Source organism: Herpailurus yagouaroundi, unplaced genomic scaffold, assembly GCF_014898765.1.
Source record: "Herpailurus yagouaroundi ecotype Mexico unplaced genomic scaffold, PumYag 160, whole genome shotgun sequence".
Lineage (NCBI taxonomy): Eukaryota > Metazoa > Chordata > Mammalia > Carnivora > Felidae > Herpailurus > Herpailurus yagouaroundi.
In genome coordinates, this window is record NW_024412401.1 from 23,421,798 (window position 1) to 23,445,177 (window position 23,380).

Sequence of the window (23,380 nt, forward strand, 5' to 3'; positions counted from 1 at the left end):
CCCCCATGATGTTGCTCTCATGGAGACCCACTAAAGAATGGGAATTGTCCAAAAAGCCTCTAGTGAATTCTCTTCTGCTACTTACTGGGTTAATTTTGCCACTTAAAGGGAATCTAACAAAAGATTTTGATTTATTCAAGGTCAAACAACTAAGTGGCAATGATCCTCCCAGAGTATTACACTTTGAATCTGAACACACATTTTTTTAAAAAGATATTATTTTTCTATGTAATCTCTACCCCCAATATGGGGCTCAAACTCATGACCCTAAGATCAAGAGTCACATGCTCTAACAACTGTACCAGTCAGGGGGCTCTGAAACCACATTTTCTTGAATACTGTCTGCATCTTTGATTTCAGGATCAGCTAAGCTATACTAAGCCGTAGACTTACGTGGTTCCTTCTCTTTGCCTCCTCCCTTCCTCACCCCTAGCATCAACTGCAGTATAATTTTTGTACCAGTCTGTTTATTGATTGTTACAGAATCAGTAATGCTATAGTTGCTTGCCTTGCTTAAAGTATTAGTCACCCCACCTCCATGCCCTACCCCACATCTGGGTCCTTAACCTGCTGCCAACTTAATACCTGCATCCTGGGAGTTGTCCTTCTCTCTGGGCCTTGCCCAGGGCTGGGCTGTGCAAATGAGCCACAGCTCTAGAGGGGCAGAGGCCATCTCTTAGAGAGCCAAGACCCTCCCCCGTTGGTCCTATGACCTTGCTCTACACAATGTGGCTTTAAGCTTTCGTTATCCCCTGTTTTCCAGTGTTCAGTGGCTGGGTGGCCTCTACAGCTTTAGGGATCAGTCCCTTCTGGGGATTAACCCCTTTCAGCTGACTCACCTTGGAGGCCTTTGTGGGCAGATTAGGGAGTTTTGCTTGATCAGCACATCCTCAGCTTTACCAGGGCCTGGATTTTAGCAGCGCCCCAGCAATCTCTCCCTTCAGTGTTTTGTTTTGTTTTGTTTTGTTTCTCCTTACTCAGTTAAAACAAATGCAATTGTCTAGAAATTCCTCTGCATTTGTTGGTGAGGCAATAGCTGACAGGAGAGGGTGTGATCATGATGTTAATGATTAAAAGTAGATCTGTCCAAAGATTCCATTTGTTATGCATCTATTTTTCCTGGCCTTATGTAAGCAAAAAGGTGAGGTGAGGCTGGACTTAGTCCACGTATGTAACTTTGAACGTGTTGTTCAGCTTTAAGAGGGACTTAGAATTATCATTGCTAAAATTATTTGCAATTAAATAACTCAGAGGAAAAAAGATGAATACAATATAAGTCTTTTCAAGTTGTTCACAAGGAAGATGAGACCCGGGACCATCTCCTACATCCTCCCCTACTGTAAACATTTTTGAGGGACAGACAAGGTGCTACAGGAGCTCCACTAAGGGAGCAGGTCACTTTCAGGTGGGGCTTCAAGGAAGATTTCCCAGGAGAGGAATTAATGAAGACCCCAAATAATGCCACAGCCAAGTCCCTGCAGCTCATCTGGTGGTAGGCAAAGAGATAGAAATGAGAGTTTGGGATTGGGTTTCCTCATAGGAGACGATCTAGAGAAGAGGCAGACGAGGTCAGATGGGAAGTGACATGGGGACAACTGGGGTGTCTAAAATTGCCACTCCAAAGTTTGAAGAGTGGAAGAACTGCCCACCACAGCGGAAACGTCAGAGAGACCCTGTGAGGGAGGGTTGGGAGTATCTCTTTCTTAGACCGCATTGCAAATGCCAGAAACCCCATCAAGTGAGATAAAAACAAAATGAGCTACAGGCGTGCTCTTGGAATGTGGTTGCTGTCTCCCCTTCTTCCTAAGTGGTGCTTGCTGGACTGAGAGAAGGGAAGGAGGGAAGGACAGAGATGCACCTCAACCAGTGGCTTTGGTCTTGTCTGCCTTGTACGGGTGTTTTGGTGTTTGTGTCCAGTGTGGCTCTCTCCAAACAGGCTCCCCAGGTGTAGACAAAAATGCGTGAAGGGCTTTAGGTGGACATTTCACACTGGACATATTCCCACCTTTCTCAGCCCAGGATAAGGTGGCAATAAAGCCATCTTCCTTTCTTATGCCTGGGCCTTGATTGGCACTCCTTTCCCATGACAACCTCTCGGAAGTATTTGGATGGGCACAGATTACTTGCCAGGCTGTTGCCCACTGGCCAGCTGGTCCTGGTCCCCCTACTATCTGTCTTGCCTACACTCAAAAGCCATCCGAGCAGATCACAACCTCTCAACAGCCCTTGAGGATGGGAAGTGTTCCTGCCTCTCCTGAAAGAGAGACACAGATGCTCCTGGCCCTGACTCCTGTCATCCAAAGATGAGCTTGGGCTTTTGCTGAGAGAGAATACCTTCCACCTCAGTCTTGTTCATTCTGAAAACTCCGTTCTTTGGCCTCAGGATATATGCCCTCATCTAAGGCAGTTTTTAATACAGTTTCCTAGTGGGACTTAAGGTGCCCCCAAAATCTTCTCTGACATCATATGCCAAATTTCGTATCCATGTGTTACTCTCCCATATTCTGACCTCCTATCCCACAAGAGGCAAGAGCCATTGTGTCAGAAGAATAACCAGTTTTTGTCATCCTTTGATATCATCTCCGATTTCCCTGAAATGCAATTATATATCCAGGGCATGGGAGTTAATTCTTGAATTCCCTGGGTTTGGGGCCATTTCCAAAGAAAGTTAACAAACTTCCTAACCTGTCCTTGCTATGTCAGCTTTCCATGGACTTCTGAGAACCTCCTGGCATGTCTTAGCCAAAAATCTACCTGCAGAATGGACACTTTACCCAAGAACATATATGAAGGGCCAGTGAACACATGAAAATATGCTCAATATCATTAGTCATGGGGAAATGCAAATTAAAAAACCTCAATGTGATATCTGTATACATCTCCTAAAATGACTAAACTTAAATTGACTGACAATTGCAAGGACTGGAGAAGATTTAGAGCAACTGGACCTGTCATACACTGCTGGCAGGTGGGAGGAGGGAGAACAAAATGATGCAGCCATTTTAGAAAACAATTTGATAGTTTCTCACAGTTAGTCATACACATATTCTGCAACCAACAACTCTACTCCTAAGTCTTTATGCAAGACAACTATATGACCACACAAAGACCTGCATGTGATTGTTTACAGCTGTTTTTTTTTTTAATTTTTTTTTCAACGTTTTTTATTTATTTTTGGGACAGAGAGAGACAGAGCATGAATGGGGGAGGGGCAGAGAGAGAGGGAGACGCAAAATCGGAAACAGGCTCCAGGCTCCGAGCCATCAGCCCAGAGCCTGACGTGGGGCTCGAACTCACGGACCGCGAGATCGTGACCTGGCTGAAGTCGGACGCTTAACCGACTGCGCCACCCAGGCGCCCCCTGTTTACAGCTGTTTTATTCACAATAGCCCCAAACTGGAAATAACACAAACATGTATCAAATGTGAATAAACAAATTGTGACATATCCATACCGGTGATGGTATCTACTCTGCAATAAAAGGAAACAGACTACTGATAGATGTGGCAACATGGGTGACTCTCAAAAGCATTATGCTAAGTGAAGGAAGACAGTCACAAAGACTCCATACTGTATGATTCCATTTATATGACATTCTAGAGAAGGAAAAGCTCTAGTAACAGAAAACAGATCAATGCCTGCCAGGGGCTGGTGGTAGGGGGAAGAAATTAACTCTAAAGAGGCACAGGGGAAATTTCTGAAATGATGAATTAGTTCTAGATCTTGATTGTGGTGGTGGACACACGATTGAATACATTTGTCAAAATTTACCAAACCATACATTTAAAATATGTATTATTATTATATGTAAACTATTCATCAAAAATCTGATTTAAAAAAATTTTTTAATGTTTTTTTTTTTAGAGAGAGAAAGAGAGAGACAGAGACAGAGCATGAATGGGGGAAGGGCAGAGAGAGAGGGAGACACAGAATCTGAAGCAGGCTCCAGGCTCTGAGCTGTCAGCACAGAGCCTGACAGGGGACTGGAATCCATGAACCGTGAGATCATGACCTGAGCCTAAGTCAGATGCTTAACCGACTGAGCCACCCAGGTGCCCCCCAAAATCAGTTTTTTAAAAAACTAGCTGCAGAACGTCATTTGTCTTTCAAACAGTACAGTCCACAGAATCCCTTTGAAAGGATGAAGAATCTCAGACTTGAGGTCAACATACATTGCTTTTATGATTTACTTTGCATGTTGGACTCTGGAGTTTTTCCTAATTGTCTTCTCCACTGGCACTCTTTCCACTGGGAGCTGCTTTTTACGTCTTTCCTATCATAAATGTGGAGTCAGAAGATGTCATGAGCACTGCAGAGTCCAAACTGGGTCTGGCTATATTTTAGGTCTATTAAACCCACTGCAGTGTTTGGAGCAGATTGCAAGGGAGAGAGATCCTAAATAGACTGAAATACAGTAGCAGGGATGAAGAGAAGTGCCGGGGAGAGACATTTGGGCAGATTTAGTTAGGGACTAGATGTGGGAGTATAAAAGAGAACAGCATTCAAAGGAGATTTTGAACAGTTCCCCATTGCCTTTGGGGAAAAGCCCAAACTTCTGTGCATGGGCTATAGGGCCTTCTGTGATTTACTTCCAGCCAGCCTTTTCATTGCTTGCTATCTCTTTTCACTGAATCAAAAGACCCTCAAGGGTGCTTGCCTGGCTGGCTCAGTTGGTAGAGCACGTGACTCTTGATCTCAGGGTCATAAGTTTGAGCTCCATGTTGGATGTGCAGTTTATTAAATAAGTAAGGAAATAAATAAGAAATAATTTTTAGGGGCGCCTGGGTGGCGCAGTCGGTTGAGTGTCCGACTTCGGCCAGGTCACAATCTCGCGGTCCGTGAGTTCGAGCCCCGCATCGGGCTCTGGGCTGATGGCTCAGAGCCTGGAGCCTGTTTCCGATTCTGTGTCTCCCTCTCTCTCTGCCCCTCCCCCGTTCATGCTCTGTCTCTCTCTGTCCCAAAAATAGATAAACGTTGAAAAAAAAATTAAAAAAAAAAGAAATAATTTTTAAAATGCTCCTCAAGCATAGGCTTGTGCCTTAGCAGAGTAGGCGTTCCATGAAAGTTTGTTATGTAACAGCAGGTGTTCAATATGTACTAGTTGATTGTCCATTCAACTACCAGTGGGTATTGTTTTTTTTCTATTTTTGGCTATTGTAAACAAGGCTGCAATGAATATTCTTGTCTAGGTCTTTGTGTAGACATATGCTCTCATTTCTCTTGGGCAAACTTTGGGTAAATGGAATTGCTGGGTCATATGGTAGGTTTAGTACCCCCATACAATGGGATACTACTCAGCAATAAAAAGATATGAACTACTGGTACACAAAACAACATGGATGAATCTCAACGTGTTTACATTGAGTGAAAAAAACTGGACCTCCCTCCTGACCCCTACCAAAAAAGACAGCACATACTGTATGATTCCATTTATATAAAACTCTAGAAAAAGCAAACTAATCCATAGTGACAGAGAGCAGATCAGCAGTTGAAGGGGCAAGGGACAGAGAGGCACAAGAGATGAGGATTATAAAAGTGACCCAGGGAAAACTTTTTGGAGGTGATGGTGTGCTGTTATGTTTATGGCAGTGATGGTTTCACAGCTGTATACATATGTGAAAACATCAAATTGTACATTCTAAATGTGCCATTTACAGTATGCCTCAATAGAGCTGTAAAAATATATACTGCTCGAAAAAACAGCAGACCTCAGCAAATGCTTATAGAATAAGTGCAGAGAAGTGTTCAATGTTGGTTTAAGGAATACAAACCGACACGTCCAATATATGTTGGTAGAATTAATGAGCACAAGAAATAAGTGAATGAATAGTAGATGTTCAATAATTTTATAATGAATGAAGGAATGAATTCGACAAATATTTATTTAACCCTTATGTGCCAGGCACAATCCTAGGCTCCAGGAATAGGTTAGGGAGCATGACAAAGATTCCTGTGCTCACAGAGCTTAATTCGAGGACATGATAAGTAAAATACATACAGTGCGCTCAAGAGAGAGAAAGCTGAGAAGTGAGAAACTCCGGGAAGCAGATTGACATTTTTTAAAGTAGCACCTTCTTCGAAAAGGTGACGCTTCGGAAAAACCTAAAGGAAATGAGCGGACCAGGTGGACGTCTGGGAGGGTTAAAAGTAACTGTTCCTGTTAACCAAAAGAATGAGCAAGAGTTGACTGAAACGTCTGACTTGGGCGTGAAGCAAGCGTGCAAGAGCGCGTTAACTGCTGGTGAGGTCCTGCTGGGTGTGAAGTGCCGGGTCCCGGCCGGGCCTGCCCGCGGGTACTTGCGTTGTCCACGGGGAGGCGCGCCTGAACCCGCCCCGCAGTCGTCTTCCGCCGTCGGCCCGTGCGTGGGCACGCGCAGAAACCGCTAGGCGGCGTCGGTTTCCCTCCCCACGCGCGGACGCCGGCGTGGGCCGACGCGGCCGGAGAGCCCGCGCGTGCGCAGAGCCGAGGCCGGGCTGCCTTCGGGGCGGGGCGGAGCGGGGCGGGGCAGAGCGGGGCGGGGCGGGGCGGGGCGGGGGCTTGAGGTGAATCCCGAGCCGTGGCTGCGGCTCCGGCCGTGCGGGGAAACCGAAAGTGGGCGGCGGCCGCGGCTGTGGGCCTGGCGGAGACGGCGGCGGGAGCTGGGCCCAGAGGCGCGGGGACGGGCCTTGGCCCCCGGGACGAGGTGAGCGCAGGGTTTGCCGCTGCAGGCGCGACAGGTGCCGGGCGGCGTCAGACGGGGTTTCGGGCGGGCACGGCGCACCTGGGTCACTGGAGGGACAGTGGAACGGGCCCGGGGCCTCTTCCCGGCAGCCGCAGGAGATGCCCCGCGGGGGGGGGGGGGGGGGGGGCGGGGAGTTGGAGTTCCAGAGCGTTGTTTTAAATCTCTGATCGGACCCCTCCCCCGGCCGCTTGGTGACGGGCTGGGCGTCCGCCCGGGAGCCTGACAGACCCTCCTGCCGCCGGGCAAGTCAGTGTAGCGGGGGAAATGCAGCAGTAGGGGTGTGGACGAAGGGCGGGAGACGCTGACCAGGAAGTGGTTCCACTGCCGCCCCTCCGGAGCAGGGCATATCAGAGCCGCCGGCTGTTTGAGCTCGGTATTTTACACGGTGAGCGTTAAGCCCCTCAAAGGCACGGGCCTCTCTCTACAGACCAGCCCCTGCAGGCCGCTCAGGTAATGCAGCACACACATACTATACATTGCTCTCAGACCGGGAGCCCCGGGGCCGGCACACAGCTCTAAGCTAAAAGGAGACACGAATCCTGCAGCGTCAGGTGCTCAGCCTCAAGTTAATGGGAGGGGGATTGGGGCCCGCACAACTTTTCTGCTCCGTTCCGTTTGCGGGGTGTAATGCATTTCCAGTTATCACTGAAGCGTACCAGTCCCGCATAGTTTCAAAGAGCAAGAAAGGCGTATGCCTATATTAGAAAAAAGTCCTGGCCCCAAAGGATTCTGATGACCGCCTTACAAAACAAAACAAACTACTGATCTAGGTCACCGCCCCGCCCCCCTACGTCCCATGGTGCGGTGGGAAAATTGCAGAACAAGTGTTCTGTCTAGTGGTATAAAACAACTTAGAGACAAGAAGTGAAACTTAGACCCAAATTTCTAACTCATCCTGGGCTGCCTTGATGTGTAGGCGTTGCATACTGCAAACTGTGGGCTTTGCAGACCTGAGTTGGAAATCTGGGCTTCTCCTCTTACTAATTGTGGATGGCGAATAAACTGCTTTCTTTGAGCCTGGTTTTCTGTATTATCAAATGGAAATGTTTAACTTACTCCACAAAGCTTTTGTGAGGTAACTACTGTAAATCCTTCGATTTATTTTAATGGTCGAGACACGTTAGTTCTTTTCCTTACACCAAAGTTCCTATATTTTACCTAACTGGATTTCAGTTTCTTGGAGGCATCTTTAAGTTCTCTGGATAATATTCATTGGCACTTGGTGGGGGGTTTTGCATTTCCACTTAGTTGACATTTCGGAGCATCAGTTACAGGCAAAGCACTGTGCTCTGTGCAGGGAATTGCTCCTGGGGCCAGCTGGATTAGAATTCACATCTCCTGTGCCTCGGCCCAGGGCCCTTTGGTGGCACACAGATTTCCTCTTTGCTAGTTAAGCACAGTGAGACGGTGAGGCAGCAGTTGGCAGTGCCTTCAGTTTTCAGTCCCTGTAGATTGGAGATGGAACATAATCCCTGCTAATGCCCTTTTAAGTGTATTGGTTGAACACGGCTGAATGAACTACTGTGTTTTGTACCAAGACATTTAAACTCCTTGAAGGACTTCTCTTTAAATTCTCTGTGCAATGGAATCTTGTTGGAGACTTGGTATGAATGTAAAGGAAAATACTTTATAATCCAACTCTTAAGTGCCTATTCTGTGTTTGATCAAGCGCTCTTTTCAAGAACTGAGATTTGACAGAGTGCTTTGCATCTGGGCATTTTCAGGATCAGCAGATGAATACAGGAAGGACAGAAATTCCTTGGTACTTGAGTGAAATCTAATTTCATATTTATGTGAATCGCTTTTTCTTTCTCTGTGCAAAACTTTTTTCTCTGCCCTCTACTCCCATATTTGTGCTTTTGAAAGCTTCATTCTTTTTATAATTTCCTCAGTGGGCCAAATGTGTGTGTGTGTTTTTACATTTTTTCTTCGAACCAAAAGTAATTGATTTTGTCATTTTTAGCTGAGATGTGTATACATGCCAATGAGAGCTTCTGGTCGGCATGAAATACCTAGTGACTTGCAAACATACTCAATATTTTAGCTGCGCAGCTGTGTCAGGAGGAAGCAAACCTGTGATTTCCTTTAGATCTTTGGATCTCATCTCAGAACTTGAAGGACTCCAGGGAAAGTTGAGAATCACAGATCTTGTCCATCTTCCTTATCACCCATCCATATGAAAAAAAGAGACCTGAAGTGACTCACTCAAAGGATCATAGCTAATTAGTAGCAGACTGGGCTTAAGACCCCAAATCCTAACTAGGTCACTTTATTATCTCCAGAGTTTTTTTCACTAATATGTAGATTTATGGAAGGCCCTTACTTATTATTCATAATATGTAGTTAGTAATGCATGTACACTTTAGAGCTTGAAATAATAATAATAATAATAGTAAAAACCCTGTTCCCTAAAGATACCCTGTGGGGGTAGATCACCACCTGAAGGCATTAATTACTATCTTTCCTTTTGAAAGAGTTGGTAAAGAAGTAATTCAGGTGGTAACAAGTAGACTATACTGTAATTGGAAAGAAAAGAGAACATGTTAACATGTTGCAAGATGAGAAATCATCCGGGAAGGGTCTTAGACCAAAGCCTTCCCTCTCTTAGCCTCAATTTATTATAAGATGAGGGGTTTGGGATAAACTAGATGATGTCTAAAATTTTTTCAGCACGGACGTTCTGAACTTTTAGGCCTTGGCATGTTAAAATAGTGTCTTCAAGGGGCACCTGGGTGGTTGAGTCGGTTGAGCATCTGACTCTTGATTTTGGCTCAGGTCATGATCTCACGGTTCGTAACATTGAGCCCTGTGTTGGACTCTGCACTGACAGAATGGAGCCTGCTTGGGATTCTCCCTTTCTGTCTCTCTCTCTCTCTCTCTCTCTTTCTCTCTCTCAAAAACAAACAAATGAACTTTTTTTTTTTTTAATGTTGTCTTCAAGTAAAAGGACAGCCAGTTACCAGAAGTATATACCCTGAGGAGATACTAAAAATTGAGTGGCTGCCCAAGAACGTAAGAGAGATTACTTGGTGATTTCAGTTTACCCTAATAATTCTTCAGATGTATTTTGGGGTTTAGTGCCACTTTGCAGCTCAAATTTATGACATGAAAAATGCATTGAGGAAGATGAGCCAAACAGTACAGTTGAAAATAGTTAAGAAAAGAGAAACTTAAAGACGAGAAAGCACAGGTGAGAGCCAGAGCAGCTGGGCTAAAGGTCTTTGGGTGTAGGGAGTGAGGAAAGTCAGGCAATGGGAAAGCGATAATATGCAAATGATTGAGTCACAGAGGGTTGGTGGTAAAGGCTGTATCTAGAGGACACAGAAGCCACCTTCTTCTGAATAAGACTTTCTCAGGATGATTACCAGGTGTATTAAAGAGAAAAGCTGTGAGTTTCCAAAATACAGTTTTGAGTGTGAGAATTATTTCAGGCTATTTAAATTACTTAAATCTCTTTCTTTTTTTCTTTTTAAAGGAAGATAATTTTTTTAAACGTCTATTTATTTTGAGAGAGAGCGAGAGAGAGAGTAGGGGAGGGGCAGAGAGAGGGAGAATCCCAAGCAGGCTCCATGCTGTCAGCACAGAGCCCTATGTGGGGCTCAATCCCATAAACTGGGAGATCATGACCAGGTGCCTCTAAATATCTCTTTGTTAAAGTTGGTCATTACTTTCCCCTGTTCCTTGCCCCACTTCTTGTACATTATTAACACTTTGGGGTCCTGTGATTTATTGTGTAGGGAAAAGAAAAAGGACAGAATGGAAGGATAAAATGAGATGTCAATCGCCACCACTGAATATTTGCAGCAGTGAGAGATGCTTTCGGATTTGGGTGCACACCTTAAATCAGAACGTGGCAGATCCCTGTTTCATGCCAGATGATCAGTTAAGGGCTGATCACGAAGTCAGTATTCCATAGGTCCAATTTACTTGCAGAAACCAACTCTACATTTGGAGTAGCTGTCTAAAAGGAAGCCCTAGTTGTGGGAACCAGAAGCCCTGGGTTCTTGTTGTGGTTCTGGCCATAAAGGTATATGAAACTTGGAATGATTGTCCTGGGCCTCAGTTTCCTCATTTTTTTTTTTAAATTTTTTTTTTAACGTTTATTTATTTTTGAGACAGAGAGAGACAGAGCATGAACGGAGGAGGGGCAGAGAGAGAGGGAGACACAGAATCGGAAGCAGGCTCCAGGCTCCGAGCCATCAGCCCAGAGCCCGACGCGGGGCTCAAACTCACTGACCGTGAGATCGTGACCTGAGCCGAAGTCGGACGCGTAACCGACTGAGCCACCCAGGTGCCCCTCAGTTTCCTCATTTTTAAACGGAAGGATTTAGAGGAGATGGTCTGAAGGTGCTCACCAGCATTCCATGCTTCTCTCGGCTCCCCACTGTGAAGTCAGGCCTCCATCCTATGCTGCTTTCCTAAGCCAGGCGGGATACGGGGACATTGTGGGATTGTAGTCTAGCAGGGAATCTCTGCTCTGTGAGCCTTTGCCAAAGTAGTAAGTCACTTTTTGCCTACTAGTTAAGTGAGGAATCTTGGAGGAGATCCAGTGGCTTTCTTTGCAAACTTTCCAGTTCATAAGTATGTTAATGAGGCAAATAAGAAAATCTTTGGAAAATTCCGATGTTTCAAATTTAATGTGGTTCTAAAAATTTCTCCAATATGCCAATGCTCATTTTACTTTTGGCCGTTTAATGCATATATTCATAGGTAGTCTTCCATCCGCACCGTGCTTCCAGGAAATGCAGGTAACTTTTGAATGCCAAGTACCATGGTAAGTACAGGTGACCACTTTTGATGCTTGTCATTTGGAAGAGAAGCGAGGAAAGTGCAATTTGTTGTGACACATTGTGGCCATTTTCTTAAAAAAAATTTTTTTTTAAATGTTTATTTTTGAGACAGAGAGAGACAGAGCATGAGTGGGGGAGGAGCAGAGAGAGAGGGAGACACAGAATGCGAAGCAGGCTCCGGGCTCTGAGCTCTCAGCACAGAGCCCGACACAGGGCTCGGGCCCACAAACCGCGAGATCATGGCCTGAGCCAAAGTCGGACGCTTAACCAACTGAGCCACCCAGACACCCCACATTGTGGCCATTTTCTTCCCCCTGAGGTCTTTGCTAGCTGATCTTGGTCAGTTTTTGAAATTAAAAGTACTCTGATTAAATAATTCCCCAGATATAACTCCACTTTACTCTGGTGTTTATGATTCTTATTCAGCTCAGGCAGACCCTGTATTGTCTAAGGAAACCCTTAAGAATTTTAACTTGAGAAGCTGTGGTCTAAAACAGAGATAACCAACTTTATTTCTCCCAACCTAGCCTAACTTAGTCACCAGGGCTTGCATAACATTCTCAAAATAAAAGTAATTTGAGTTTTTTTAAACTAGAAATTTTATTTCTCACAACGCTTTCAGAGAGTAGAAATAAAAGGGGAAAGAGAGTTGGAAGATCAAAATGGCAGCTTTAAAAATTTAGGGAGCCACTTTAGGAAACTTGCAAACTTAATCTTTTGGGGGGAGGATACCTAAAAAATCCTGTCATTGAGGCACAGTTGAAATTCCCATCAACTTCCTTTTGTGCTTCTAATGGATGACATCCAAGATAATAAACTTAATTTTTATAGAGGAGAGTATTCTTGTGTGCTTTTTACAAAAAGTTCTTAAGTGTAATTTGCCATCTATAGAAAATCTTGAAAAATTCCATGATAATCATGGAATTAAATTTTAGAGCATTTTAGGGGCACCTGGGTGGCTTAGTCAGTTAAGCATCCAACTCTCGCTTTCACCTCAGATCGTGATCTCATGGTTTTGTGAGTTCGAGGCCCACACTGGGCTCTGTGCTGGCAGCATGGAGCCTGCTTGGGATCCTCTGTCTCTCTCTCTCTGCCTCTCCCCCACTCACACTGTCTTGCTCTCTCTCAAAACTAAATAAATTTTTAAAAATTCAGAGCATTTTAAAGCAATACAGATTAGAAAATAATGATTTCTTTAAAGATTTTTTTAGAGAGAACATGCAAGCAGGGGAGAGGGGAAGAGGGAGAGACAAAGACTCTCAAGGAGGCTCCATGCTCAGCCTGGAGCCAGACAGGGGACTCATCTCTGGGCTCCATCCTATGACCTTGGGATCATGACCTGAGCCAAAATCAAGAGTCAGAAGCTCAAGAGACTGAGCACCCAGGCATCCCTTTAAAGCTTTAGTTGTAACTTTCCTTTTGTTCATTGCCTAAAGTAGTATTGCTAATGTAGGAGTTGCAAATCCAACTGGAAGAAATTGACAAGCATGAGAATATGACCTACATCTGAACAAGATGAATAGTCACATTTTCCCTCCAAGGCTTTACTGTACTTAACTACCTCTCACCAGTTTGAGATGTTCAGTCTCAGCCCAGGGACTACTTCTCCCTCCAAAAAGTTTTTTTTGCAAATAGAGAATCATAGTGTTCCATGAAAATAGCATATGTAAAGAAAAAAAAAGGTGGGGTGGGGAGTGGAAGGGAAGGATAAAGATACTTAATTTGGATTGCAGCCATGTGGTCAAGCCTTGCTTCCCAGTCCTGCCAAGTATAAGGTCTTTTTTTTTTTTTTAATGTTTTAAAAAACTTTGTGGAACTTTGCCTACTTAGTACTTAGGCTTCTACCATTGGCTGATAAAGCATGTAACTACTAAGTGCTGCTGTGAATTCAGTATCGATTTGTGTTTGTGAATCCCAACAGTATATGCGCACTGTTTGGGAAACAGGAATACATGTAAGCGTGAGACACTTGCCAGTATTCAAGCAGTGCCTCCTGCTCGTAGGGATGTGTGGACTTCTTACCATAACACTGTGTCCCTGACCTGGGCTTGCTCACTGAGAATGCTGGCTCAGAGTGGAAAGGCCCCGGGGTAATCTACCTGATGGTTCTCAGCCACAGCCTGGTGATGCAGTTGGCTCTCGCAGCCAGTTCATAACAATCATGAAAATTTGCAAGTCATTTTTTAATAAAGTAAATTAAAGATGAGTCCTTTAATAGCCTCACATGCATTATGCTATATTTTAGTAAGTAGGAGAGAAAAGGAGTATTAGGTGGATGGAGCACGTGGCATTCGTTCACTCAGTGTTTATTGAGTTCGTGTGGGCGAGGCACTAGAGATTCAGTAGTGAACAAAACCTTACACATCCTGGCTTTCATGGAGTTTATAGTCATGTTGGGGAAGCAGGTGGTAAGATTAAGTAAAGAATCTTGGGTGGTGATAAGTGTTAAGGAGTGAAATATGATAGGGAAGGGGTGTAGGGAATATTGGGCAGCTGGCATAACAGTTCTGATTTGGACTAGGGTGTCCAGGGAAGACCTTGCTGAGAAGGTGACCTTTGAGCAAATACCTGAAGGAGCTGAGGCAGTGAGCTGTGTAGCCCCCTGGGACAGGACTTCCCAGACAGAGGGAATGGCAAGTGCCAAAGTCCTGATGTGAGGCTCTCCCAGGCATGTTTGAGGGACAGCAAGGAGGACAGGCTGGGTGGAGTGGAGGGAGTGAAACATAAGGGAAGGAGGAACTGAGGTCAGAGAAGTGGGGTGAGTGCAGATTGTATAGGGCCCTGGTGGTCCCTATGTGAAGAATCGATTCTAGGAGGTTAAGTGGAAGCAGAGACCAGCTAGGAGGCAATTGCCCCAATCCAGGCAAGAGATGTTGTTGGCATGGGCTAAGGAGGGTCACCATGGAGTTGGTGAGGAGTGGGGGAATTATGGATGTCAGCCTGTCTGACACCATGTGGTGATGGTGATAAGAGTTGAGAGCCACTAATACTGAACTCTTTTGTTTTACAGCTAAGGAAACTGGGGCCTGGGAGAAAGGATTTGTCCCAGGAAAATAAACGCTTTCTGTGTGGTGATAGTGAACGTGGAGACGCCAGCAAGGGGAGGCATGGGCACAGCCTTCCACAATCCCTTGCCTCTCCCCACAAATCAAATCAAATCAAAATCAATATATCAACTACTAATTATCAGCGCCCCCAAATTGTTAATGTCTGGGAGGTCTTTGCAGGCAGCTCTTTCAGAGTAGATCTTAGGAAGGTAGAGGGGACATCTGAGGGGAAGTAGTCTGCAGTGGTTCTCCCAAGGGTGGAAGGAGTAGAAGGCTTTCATATAGGGCAGCCTGTAGAACCAGTCTCTGATTAGCTTCTAAGATGGGATTACACTTGGCCTTTCAAACCATCCTATTGGGCTTCTCTTATGTTTTAGTCATTGGATGTCCATTAGTGAGTAGAACGTCTTTGTCAGAAATTTTTTTACCCCATAAATTAGTGTGATTGCTGCTCACTCCCTAATGTAGCTGGGGAAAAGTAGATCACACTGGGGAGGTAGTAATGGAATAGATGCTCTTTCCAGAAAGAAGGGAAAGGAGGAGGCAGTAGAAACTCCTTCTCAAGGTGAAGGGCAAGTCCTTCCTACTGAAACCCTGGGCAGGGGAATTTATAGTGGTTCTGACTGGGGAGGAGCGTGGTGTACTAAACAGTCTAGTCTAAGCCGATCCAGGTACACTGCTAACACCCAAGCAGGTGTGTTCCTACTTGTGTGCCGACCACCTGGCATTTTATCTACACATTATATGTGTACAATTCATCATCAAGGCCTGCCTGGAAATGCTGGTATACATAGATGCAAAGTCTAGCTTTACTCAGAAGAGCTCTAAATGAAGAGGTGGGAGGGACAGAGTTTTGAAGGAAAGAAGGTGGGCAAGGTGGAGGTAAAAATGTTGGGGAGGCTTGGCTCTGGGACATGAGTAGGTGATCCTTCAGGTTTTCCTCTTGCAAATGAAAACTTGGCCAGTTGGTTTTTCCGACATGAGGAAATAACCGTGTAGTTAAAGTTCATTGATCTTTGTTGAGTCCGGAACCATTACAAATCAAAGTATTTCTCTTGTAATCAGGAGTTTACTATTTAAGAGCCTGAATTCATACTTTAGATTCAACTTCCGGCAGCCTTGAGATAGAGGTCCCAAAGCCATCCTCTCTTACCTGCTCCCCAGCATACTCAAAGTGTGTTTGGACGTCAGGGGCAATGGAGGTGCTCAGACCCTATAGCTGTCATATTTTGCTGCTTACTCTTTAGAGTGCCTGTCTGTCTCACTGACTTAGAATCTGTAGCATCCCTGTGAGTGGCTTCCATATATGTTACAGTATCTTGGTTATTTCCCCTAGGCTTTGGTTTTCTCATCTACAGGATGAGATTACTTTCTTCCCAGAATTAGTATGTATATTAAATTTTTAGAAAATCCAAATCTCAGAATTTGTATAAGAGAAAAAAAATATGTATGTCTACCCAAAGACTTCTGTTCAAAGCAGCCTTATTTATATCCCCAAATTGGAAGCAACCCAAGTGTCTGTCAACATTTGAATGGATAAATGGATTGTGGCACATTCACACAGTGAAATTAGTACTTATCATAGCATAAGTAGTATTTGCTGAGAAATGGGGTAACACGGGTGAAGCCCAAGAATGCGAGGCAAAAGTGATCTATAGTGACAGAAAGCAGATCAGTGGTTGCCAGGAGACAGGACAGTGTGTATGAGAGGGTGAGAGTTGACCGCAAAGTGGCACAACTTGAAAGAGCTTTTTTTTTTCTTTCTCAGAATTATTGAGATATACTTTACATGTAATAACTGTCACCCTTTTTTGTTTATAGTACTCTAAATTTTGACAAACTAATATAGTTTGTCAATCAAGACATAGAATATTCCCATCACCCCCAAAATTGCCTTGTGCCCTCTTATAGTCAATCCCCTTCCTATACTCCCAGCCTTTGGCAACCACTGATTTAATTTCTATGCCTATAGTTTTGCCTTTTCCAGAATGTTACATAAATAGAATCATACAGTATATAGCCTTTTCTGTCTGGCTTCTTCCACTTGGCATGATGGAAAGAGTCATCCATACAGTTTTAGGTATCAATAGTTTGTTCCTTTTCATTGCTGAGTACTACTTCACTGCATGGATGTGCCACATTGTTTATCCATTCCCCTGTTGATAGACATTTGGATTGTTTCCAATTTGGAGGTACTTATGAACAAAGCTACCATAAACATTTAAAGTACAGGTTTTTGTGTGGACATAGTCATGATTTTTCTTGGGTAATTACCTATGTGTAAGTTTTTTGGGTTGAATATTAAGCATATGCTTTTGACCTCGTAAGAAACTGCCAAGATGTTTTTCAAAGTACTGTTTTGCAAGGCCACCAGGCATGTATGAGAATTCCAGTTGCTCTGTATTCTCATTAGCACTTCATATTAGTGGTTTTTTAAAAATTTAAGCTATTCTTACAGATGTGTCGTGATGCCTCATTGTGGATTTAATTTTGCATTTCCCTGATGAATAATGCCATTAAGCATCTTTTCATGTGTTTTTTGGCCATCTACATCTCTACTTTAGTATGTATTCAAATCTTTTGCACATTTTTAATCAGGCTCTTTGTTTTCTTATTTTTTTTAAGTTAGTCATTTATTTTTGAGAGAGAAAGAGAGCACGCACGCACACATGTGCATAAGTGGCAGAGGAGCAGAGGGAGAGAGAGGATCCCAACCAGGCCCCATGCTCAGTGCTGAGCCCAGTGTGGGGCTCGAGCCCATGGCCAGGAGATCACAACATATGCTCATATTAAGAGTCAGATGTTTAACTGACTAAGTCACCCAGGTGCCCCTCTTTGTTTTCTTATTGAGTTTTGAGTGTTGTTTATATATACTGGTTATCAGTCCTTTACCAGCTGTGTTATGAAAATATCTTCTTTCAGTCTGTGGCTTGTCTTTTCATTTTCTCAACAGCCTTTAAAGGAGAAGAAATTTAAAATTTTGATGAGATCCAATCTGTCAGTTTTTTCTGCTGTGGTTCTAAAAAATCTTTGCCCAACTCATGGTCACAAAGATTTACTCCTTTGTTTTTTTCTAGACATTTTACAGTATTAGCTTTTTCAAGTAGGACCTAAATGATCTGTTTTGAGTTAATTTTTGAATATGGTATGAGGTTCATGTTTTGCATATGGATGAGTGGTGGTCCAGCACTATTTGTTGAACTTTGTTCATTGAATTCTTTTGTTAACTTTGTCGAAAATCAGTTGACTATGTGCGTGTGGGTCTTTTTCCGGATTATGTATTGTGTTCTTTTAATGTGACTGCTTTTTTGACAATACCCACATTACTTTGATTAATATACTTTTATAGTCTTGAAATCAGTCTTTTTGCACTGGCTAGGATCTCCAGTGTGATAAATGAATACAGATGAAGAGAGTGAACATTCTTGCCCTGTTCCAATCTTAGGGAGAAAACATTCATTTTTTCCATTACATATGATGTTAGCTGTGGGTTTTGCACAGATATTCTTTATCAGGTTAAGGAGGTCTCCTTCTATTATTTTCTGAGAGTTTTTATCATAAATATTTTGAACTTTGTCAAATGTCTTTTCTTTACCTATTGATACCATGGGGATTTTCTCCTGTAGTCTCTTGATTGTAGTCCATTACATTGGTTGATCTTTGAATGTTGAATCAGTCTTGCATTCCTAGAGTAAACTATAGTTGATCATGGTGTGTTATCCTTCTTACATATTGTTGGATTTGATTTGTTAATATTTTGCTGGAAATTTTTGCAGCTATGTTAATGAGGGATATTGGTCTGTGCTTTTCTTGTAATGTCTTTGTCTGGTTTTGATGTCAGCATAATGCTGGCCTCGAAAAATAGATTTAGAAGTATTCCCTTCCCTATGTTTTTTGGAAGAGTTTGTGTAGAAGTGTTATTATTTTTTCTTAAAGTTTTTGGTAGAATTGGCAATAACGCCATATGGGTTTGAGTTTTCCTTGTGTGAAGGTTTTTAACTACAAATTCAACTTCTCTAGTAGATACAGAGATATTAAGGTTATCTGTTTTTTCTTGAGTAAGCTTTGGAATTTGTGTCTTTCAGTGAATTTACTCCATTTCTTCCAATTGACCAAATTTATTGGCATAAATTCATAATATTCTCTTTTTAATATCTATAGGATCTATATTGATGGCCCCTTCTTTAATCCCATTATTAATAATTCCTGTGTTCTCTTTTTTTTTCCTTGATTAGTCTACCTGGAAGATTGTCAATTTTATTGATGTTTTCAAAACACTAGTTTTGGTTTCATGATTTTTTTCTTTACCTTTTCTATTTCATTACTAATCTTTCATCATTTCAATATTGATTTTGGTCTCATTTTTTATTCCTTCCTTTCTTCTACTTTTGGTATAATGTGCTCTCTTTTCTCAAGGTAGTAGGTTAGACCACTGAATTGGGACCTTTCTTCTTTTCCAACATAAGTATATAATGCTGCAAATTTCCCTCTAGATATTGTTTTAACTGCACCCAGTAAACTTTTGTACACTGTATTTTCATTTATTTAAAAATATTTTCTGATGTTTTGGTTCTGAAGGAGGCTTTCTTTCTGACCTTTGTTTTAGAGGTATGTCATTAAATTTGCAAATACATGGGGATTGTCCACGTATCTTTCTGTTACTGATACCTAATTTAATTTTTTCTAGTCACAGGATACTCTTTGTATAATTTCAATTATTCTAATATTCTAAATTGGTCAAGGATTGTATTAAGTCCAAGAATATATTCTGTTTTGGTGAATGTCCCACATGCTCTTGAAAAGAATATATATTCCACTACTGTTGGGGTAGAATATTTTATGGATATCACTTAGGTCAGTGTGGTTGATATTGTTATTAAGCTCTTCTATATCCTTACTGATTTTTTTTGCTTACTGGTTCTACCAATTAGTGAGAAAGGAGTTTTGAATTTTCCAAATAATCATGAATATATTTATTCTTTCAGCTCTATTGGTTTCTGCTTCATGTGTTTTGAAGCACTGATGTTTGGTGCAGTCACATTTAGGATTGTTATATCTCCCCGATGAATTAACTCCTTAATTATGTAATGTCCCTCTTAATCCCAGGTGATATTCCTTGTTCTAGTATTAATTAATCATGTATTTGGATGTCATATCTTTTTCTTTTTACTTTGAATCTATGTGTGTGTATTTAAAATAAATTTCTTGTACATAGTATATAGGTAAGTCTTTTATATCCACTCTACTGATCCTAAATTTTTATTGAGATATTTTCATCATTTACATTTAATGTAATTATTGTTGTGGTTGACTTTAAATCTACCATTTTGCTAGATGTTATCTCTTTTCTGTCCCCCCCACCCTTTTTTTGCCCAATTTTTTTTTTTTTTACTCCTAATTGCTCTTTTTTTTTTAATTCCAGTATAGTTAACATGCAGTGTTAGTTTCAGTTGTACATCTAATTGCTTTTTGGTTGAATTTTTTATCCTGTTTTATATTTACTAATGGCTTATTATTTATATCTCTTTAAAACATTTGTGGTGGTTGCCATAAGGTTTATGATACATGTCTTTATCACATTCCCCTTTCAAATAATATTATACTACACATTGTGTATATATACATAGTATTAATTCAATCTTGGTGCTGGTGGTGACAGTTCTAAAAGAGTTGATGTTTAATGGAGGGAAGTACATAATGAGTACTTAGGATATTTGTCATTTAACCTCACTGTCATTTGAGTATCATATTTATTATTAAGAGCACTCACAAATGAGCTGATATCTTCCCTCCTTTTTAAAATGGACAGATGAGGGGCGCCTGGGTGGCGCAGTCGGTTAAGCGTCCGACTTCAGCCAGGTCACGATCTCGTGGTCCGGGAGTTCGAGCCCCGCGTCAGGCTCTGGGCTGATGGCTCAGAGCCTGGAGCCTGTTTCCGATTCTGTGTCTCCCTCTCTCTCTGCCCCTCCCCCGCTCATGCTCTGTCTCTCTCTGTCCCAAAAATAAATAAACGTTGAAAAAAAAAATTAAAAAAAAAAATAAAATGGACAGATGAGGAAATTGCTAGAATTGTATGCTATTCCTCCTTTTTGTTTTTTTTTTTTAATTTATCTATTTATTTTGAGAGAGAGAGAGAGGGCGAGAGCGAGTGAGCATGTGCACAGGGGAGGGGCAGAGAAAGAGGGAGAAAGTGAGTCCCAAGCAGGCTCCTTACTGTCGGCACAGAGACCAATGTGGGGCTCAATCCAACAGACCATGAGATCGTGACCTGAGCCATAATCAAGAGTCAGACACTTAACCGACTGAGCCACCCAGGTGCCCTTCTCCTTTTTGTTTTCTAAACCAGAGAAAGAATGAGACTGTCTAGAATTCTGTGCTGTCCAATTTAGTGTCCACTAGCCACATTTAATTCCAATTAAGTTTAAAATTCAGGTCCTCAGTCATGCTGGCCACATTTCAAGTCCTCAGTCACCACGTGTATTGAACAGTGCAGGTGTAAAACATTTCCATCAGCACAAAATTCTGTTGGATAGCACTGTTGAAGGAGGAATTAACAAGTTGTCCATAGCTTACCTTTCTAAGTCTGCTTTTCCTGGTTTCTTGAATGCCATTCTCTGAATGTATCACCATTCTATTTACTATCAGTCCAGAGGAAATATGAGTGGTTAATCCTAAAAAATGCCAATTACTGACTATTGAATTACTGACTATTGAAGGCCCTTAGCCAGGGCCCCCACAGGTTTCCAAGGTACCAAAATTCATTTTTCTCTCACTTGACTGCTGGGTATGACGCTTTTGAATATACTATTCTTCTTGGTTCTTTCCTCTTTTTGTTTATATGACACCAGTTCTGCCTTTTCTACTTCTATCTCTGGTCACTCTTTCACAGGTTCTTCTTTGTCTTGCCTATCCCTTAATGACAGCCTTCCACAGAGGTCCATCCTTAACTTTATTTTTGACTCCCTGGGCCCCAAATACCATATATATGCTAAAGGTCAACAAATCCCCAGTTCAGACCTCTAACCTGAGTTCCTCATGAATATATCTGTGTGGCTGCCCTGCATGCATCCCAGCCTCCATATGTCCCAGATGAATTCACTCTTTTCTTCTCTTGCAAACTTGCCTCTACCCCATCTCAATGTGGGTCATTACTGTCTGCTGTGTTTCTGAGCCAGAAACTTGGAAACTCCCTCATAATCCAAACCAGTTAATCAATTTCTGTTGATTCTACCTCCTAATTACTTCTCAAATTGATTTTTTGTTTATTCCCAACTTCCTGTTTTTAAGTCCTCCATATTTTCAAGTGTTCTTACAAACTCATTAGTCTTTCTCCTTCCCATTTGTCTTCTCCACTACTGAATAGTTATCTTTCTAAAATGCAAAGCTGATCACTTTATTCCCCTATTTAAAATTCTTCTAAGGCCCCACATTATGTTTGGCAAAAATGCACACATGTAAACATAATATAGGGGTCTCTTCTGAGTCTGCCTCTTCCCACCTCTTCCCACCTCTTTTATCCTCGTCTTTCAGTCCTCAACTTACAATCTTAGAGTCTTCATTCAATCATGTCCAGCCACTTAACTGCCTGGAACTCCTCAGAATCAACCATCTATTTCTCTCTGACTTCTGTGCCCTTTGAACTTTCTATTCCCTTTACTTGAGGCTGATACCTCTCCCCATCCTCACCCCACCACACACCCTTTTCCTCCTTGCCTGGCTGATTCCTTCCTGTCCTTCAGGATTCCATTCAGACCTCCCCTCTGGGAACGTTTCCCTGATATCTTCCCTCCCCAGATTAGTCTTTGTGCATCTTGGACTTGCCCTGTGTTCTCATAGTATTCTGTGCTTTTCTCCACCATAGTAATCTCCCTGTATTGTAACAGCATTGAAAGTATTCAGTAACAATTGATGGGATAACCTAACAACTTCGAATGAGTTCACAGACTAATAAATCATATTATAGAAACCTTCTATTGTGTTCTTACAGGTGAAGATGCTGGAAGCAGATCTGGTTTCAAAAATGCTACGAGCTGTTCTGCAGTCTCATAAGAACGGAATAGTATTACCCCGCCTCCAAGGAGAGTACAGATCCTTGACTGGAGACTGGATTCCCTTTAAGCAGTTAGGTTACCCAACACTAGAAGCCTATCTGAGAAGTGTGCCAGCAGTTGTGAGGATAGAGACTAGTAGATCTGGAGAGGTAAGAAGGTAATTGTGCATGTCAAGAGTCAAACCAATTCTTTTTTTTTCTCTTCTTATGTTTATTTTTGAGACAGAGACAGGCCATGAGTGGGGGTGGGGCAGAGAGAAAGGGAGACATAGAATCCGAAGTAGGCTCCAGGTTCTGAGCTGTCAGCACAGAGCCCGACATGGGGCTTGAACTCGTCACTGCGAGATCATGACCTGAGCCGAAGTTGGTCGCTCAACCGACTGAGCCACTCAGGCGCCCCAAGAGTCAGACCAATTCTTAATTGCCTGCCTGGCACTTCTAATCTCCTAACTAGGACAGAAGTCAAAGTGAAAAGTATTAGCTAAGTGGTTTGAGATTGTTAGTGATAGAAAGCATCCAAGACACAGCCTAAATTCTGATGTCTTTTGTTTTATCCCTCAGATTCTTTTTGATGTAAAACTTAGACTCTAGTCACTATAGATGAAAAAATTTAAAGTTTACCCAGTCATTAGCATTCAAGCAAAATAAGTGTACTGGAGACCTAAATGCCAGGTGTCAGCACCCATGCATTATACACCTGCTACAACTGTTTTTGCTCAGGTCACTAATGACCTCCTGATTATCAGAGCTAATAGATACTCTTAAATTCTC

The 23,380-nt window shown here is 42.5% G+C and overlaps 1 protein-coding gene across 6 annotated transcripts in view; it reads left to right on the top strand.

Annotated features, from left to right (window-relative positions):
- The first annotated feature begins 6,535 nt into the window (after positions 1–6,535).
- The window catches only part of TDRD7 (tudor domain containing 7), a 73,890-nt gene continuing 57,045 nt past the window's right edge, over positions 6,536–23,380 (top strand). For 2 of the 6 annotated variants that reach the window (XM_040481754.1, XM_040481757.1), the window contains exons 1-2: positions 6,536–6,683; positions 22,547–22,759. In XM_040481754.1, coding sequence (XP_040337688.1) covers positions 22,553–22,759 — 207 coding nt within the window. In that variant the 5' untranslated portion in view covers positions 6,536–6,683; positions 22,547–22,552. Of the gene's footprint in view, positions 6,684–7,088; positions 7,108–9,663; positions 9,735–22,546; positions 22,768–23,380 lie in introns of those variants that run through there. The other 4 variants (XM_040481755.1, XM_040481756.1, XM_040481759.1 and 1 more) reach the window with 4 other exon arrangements.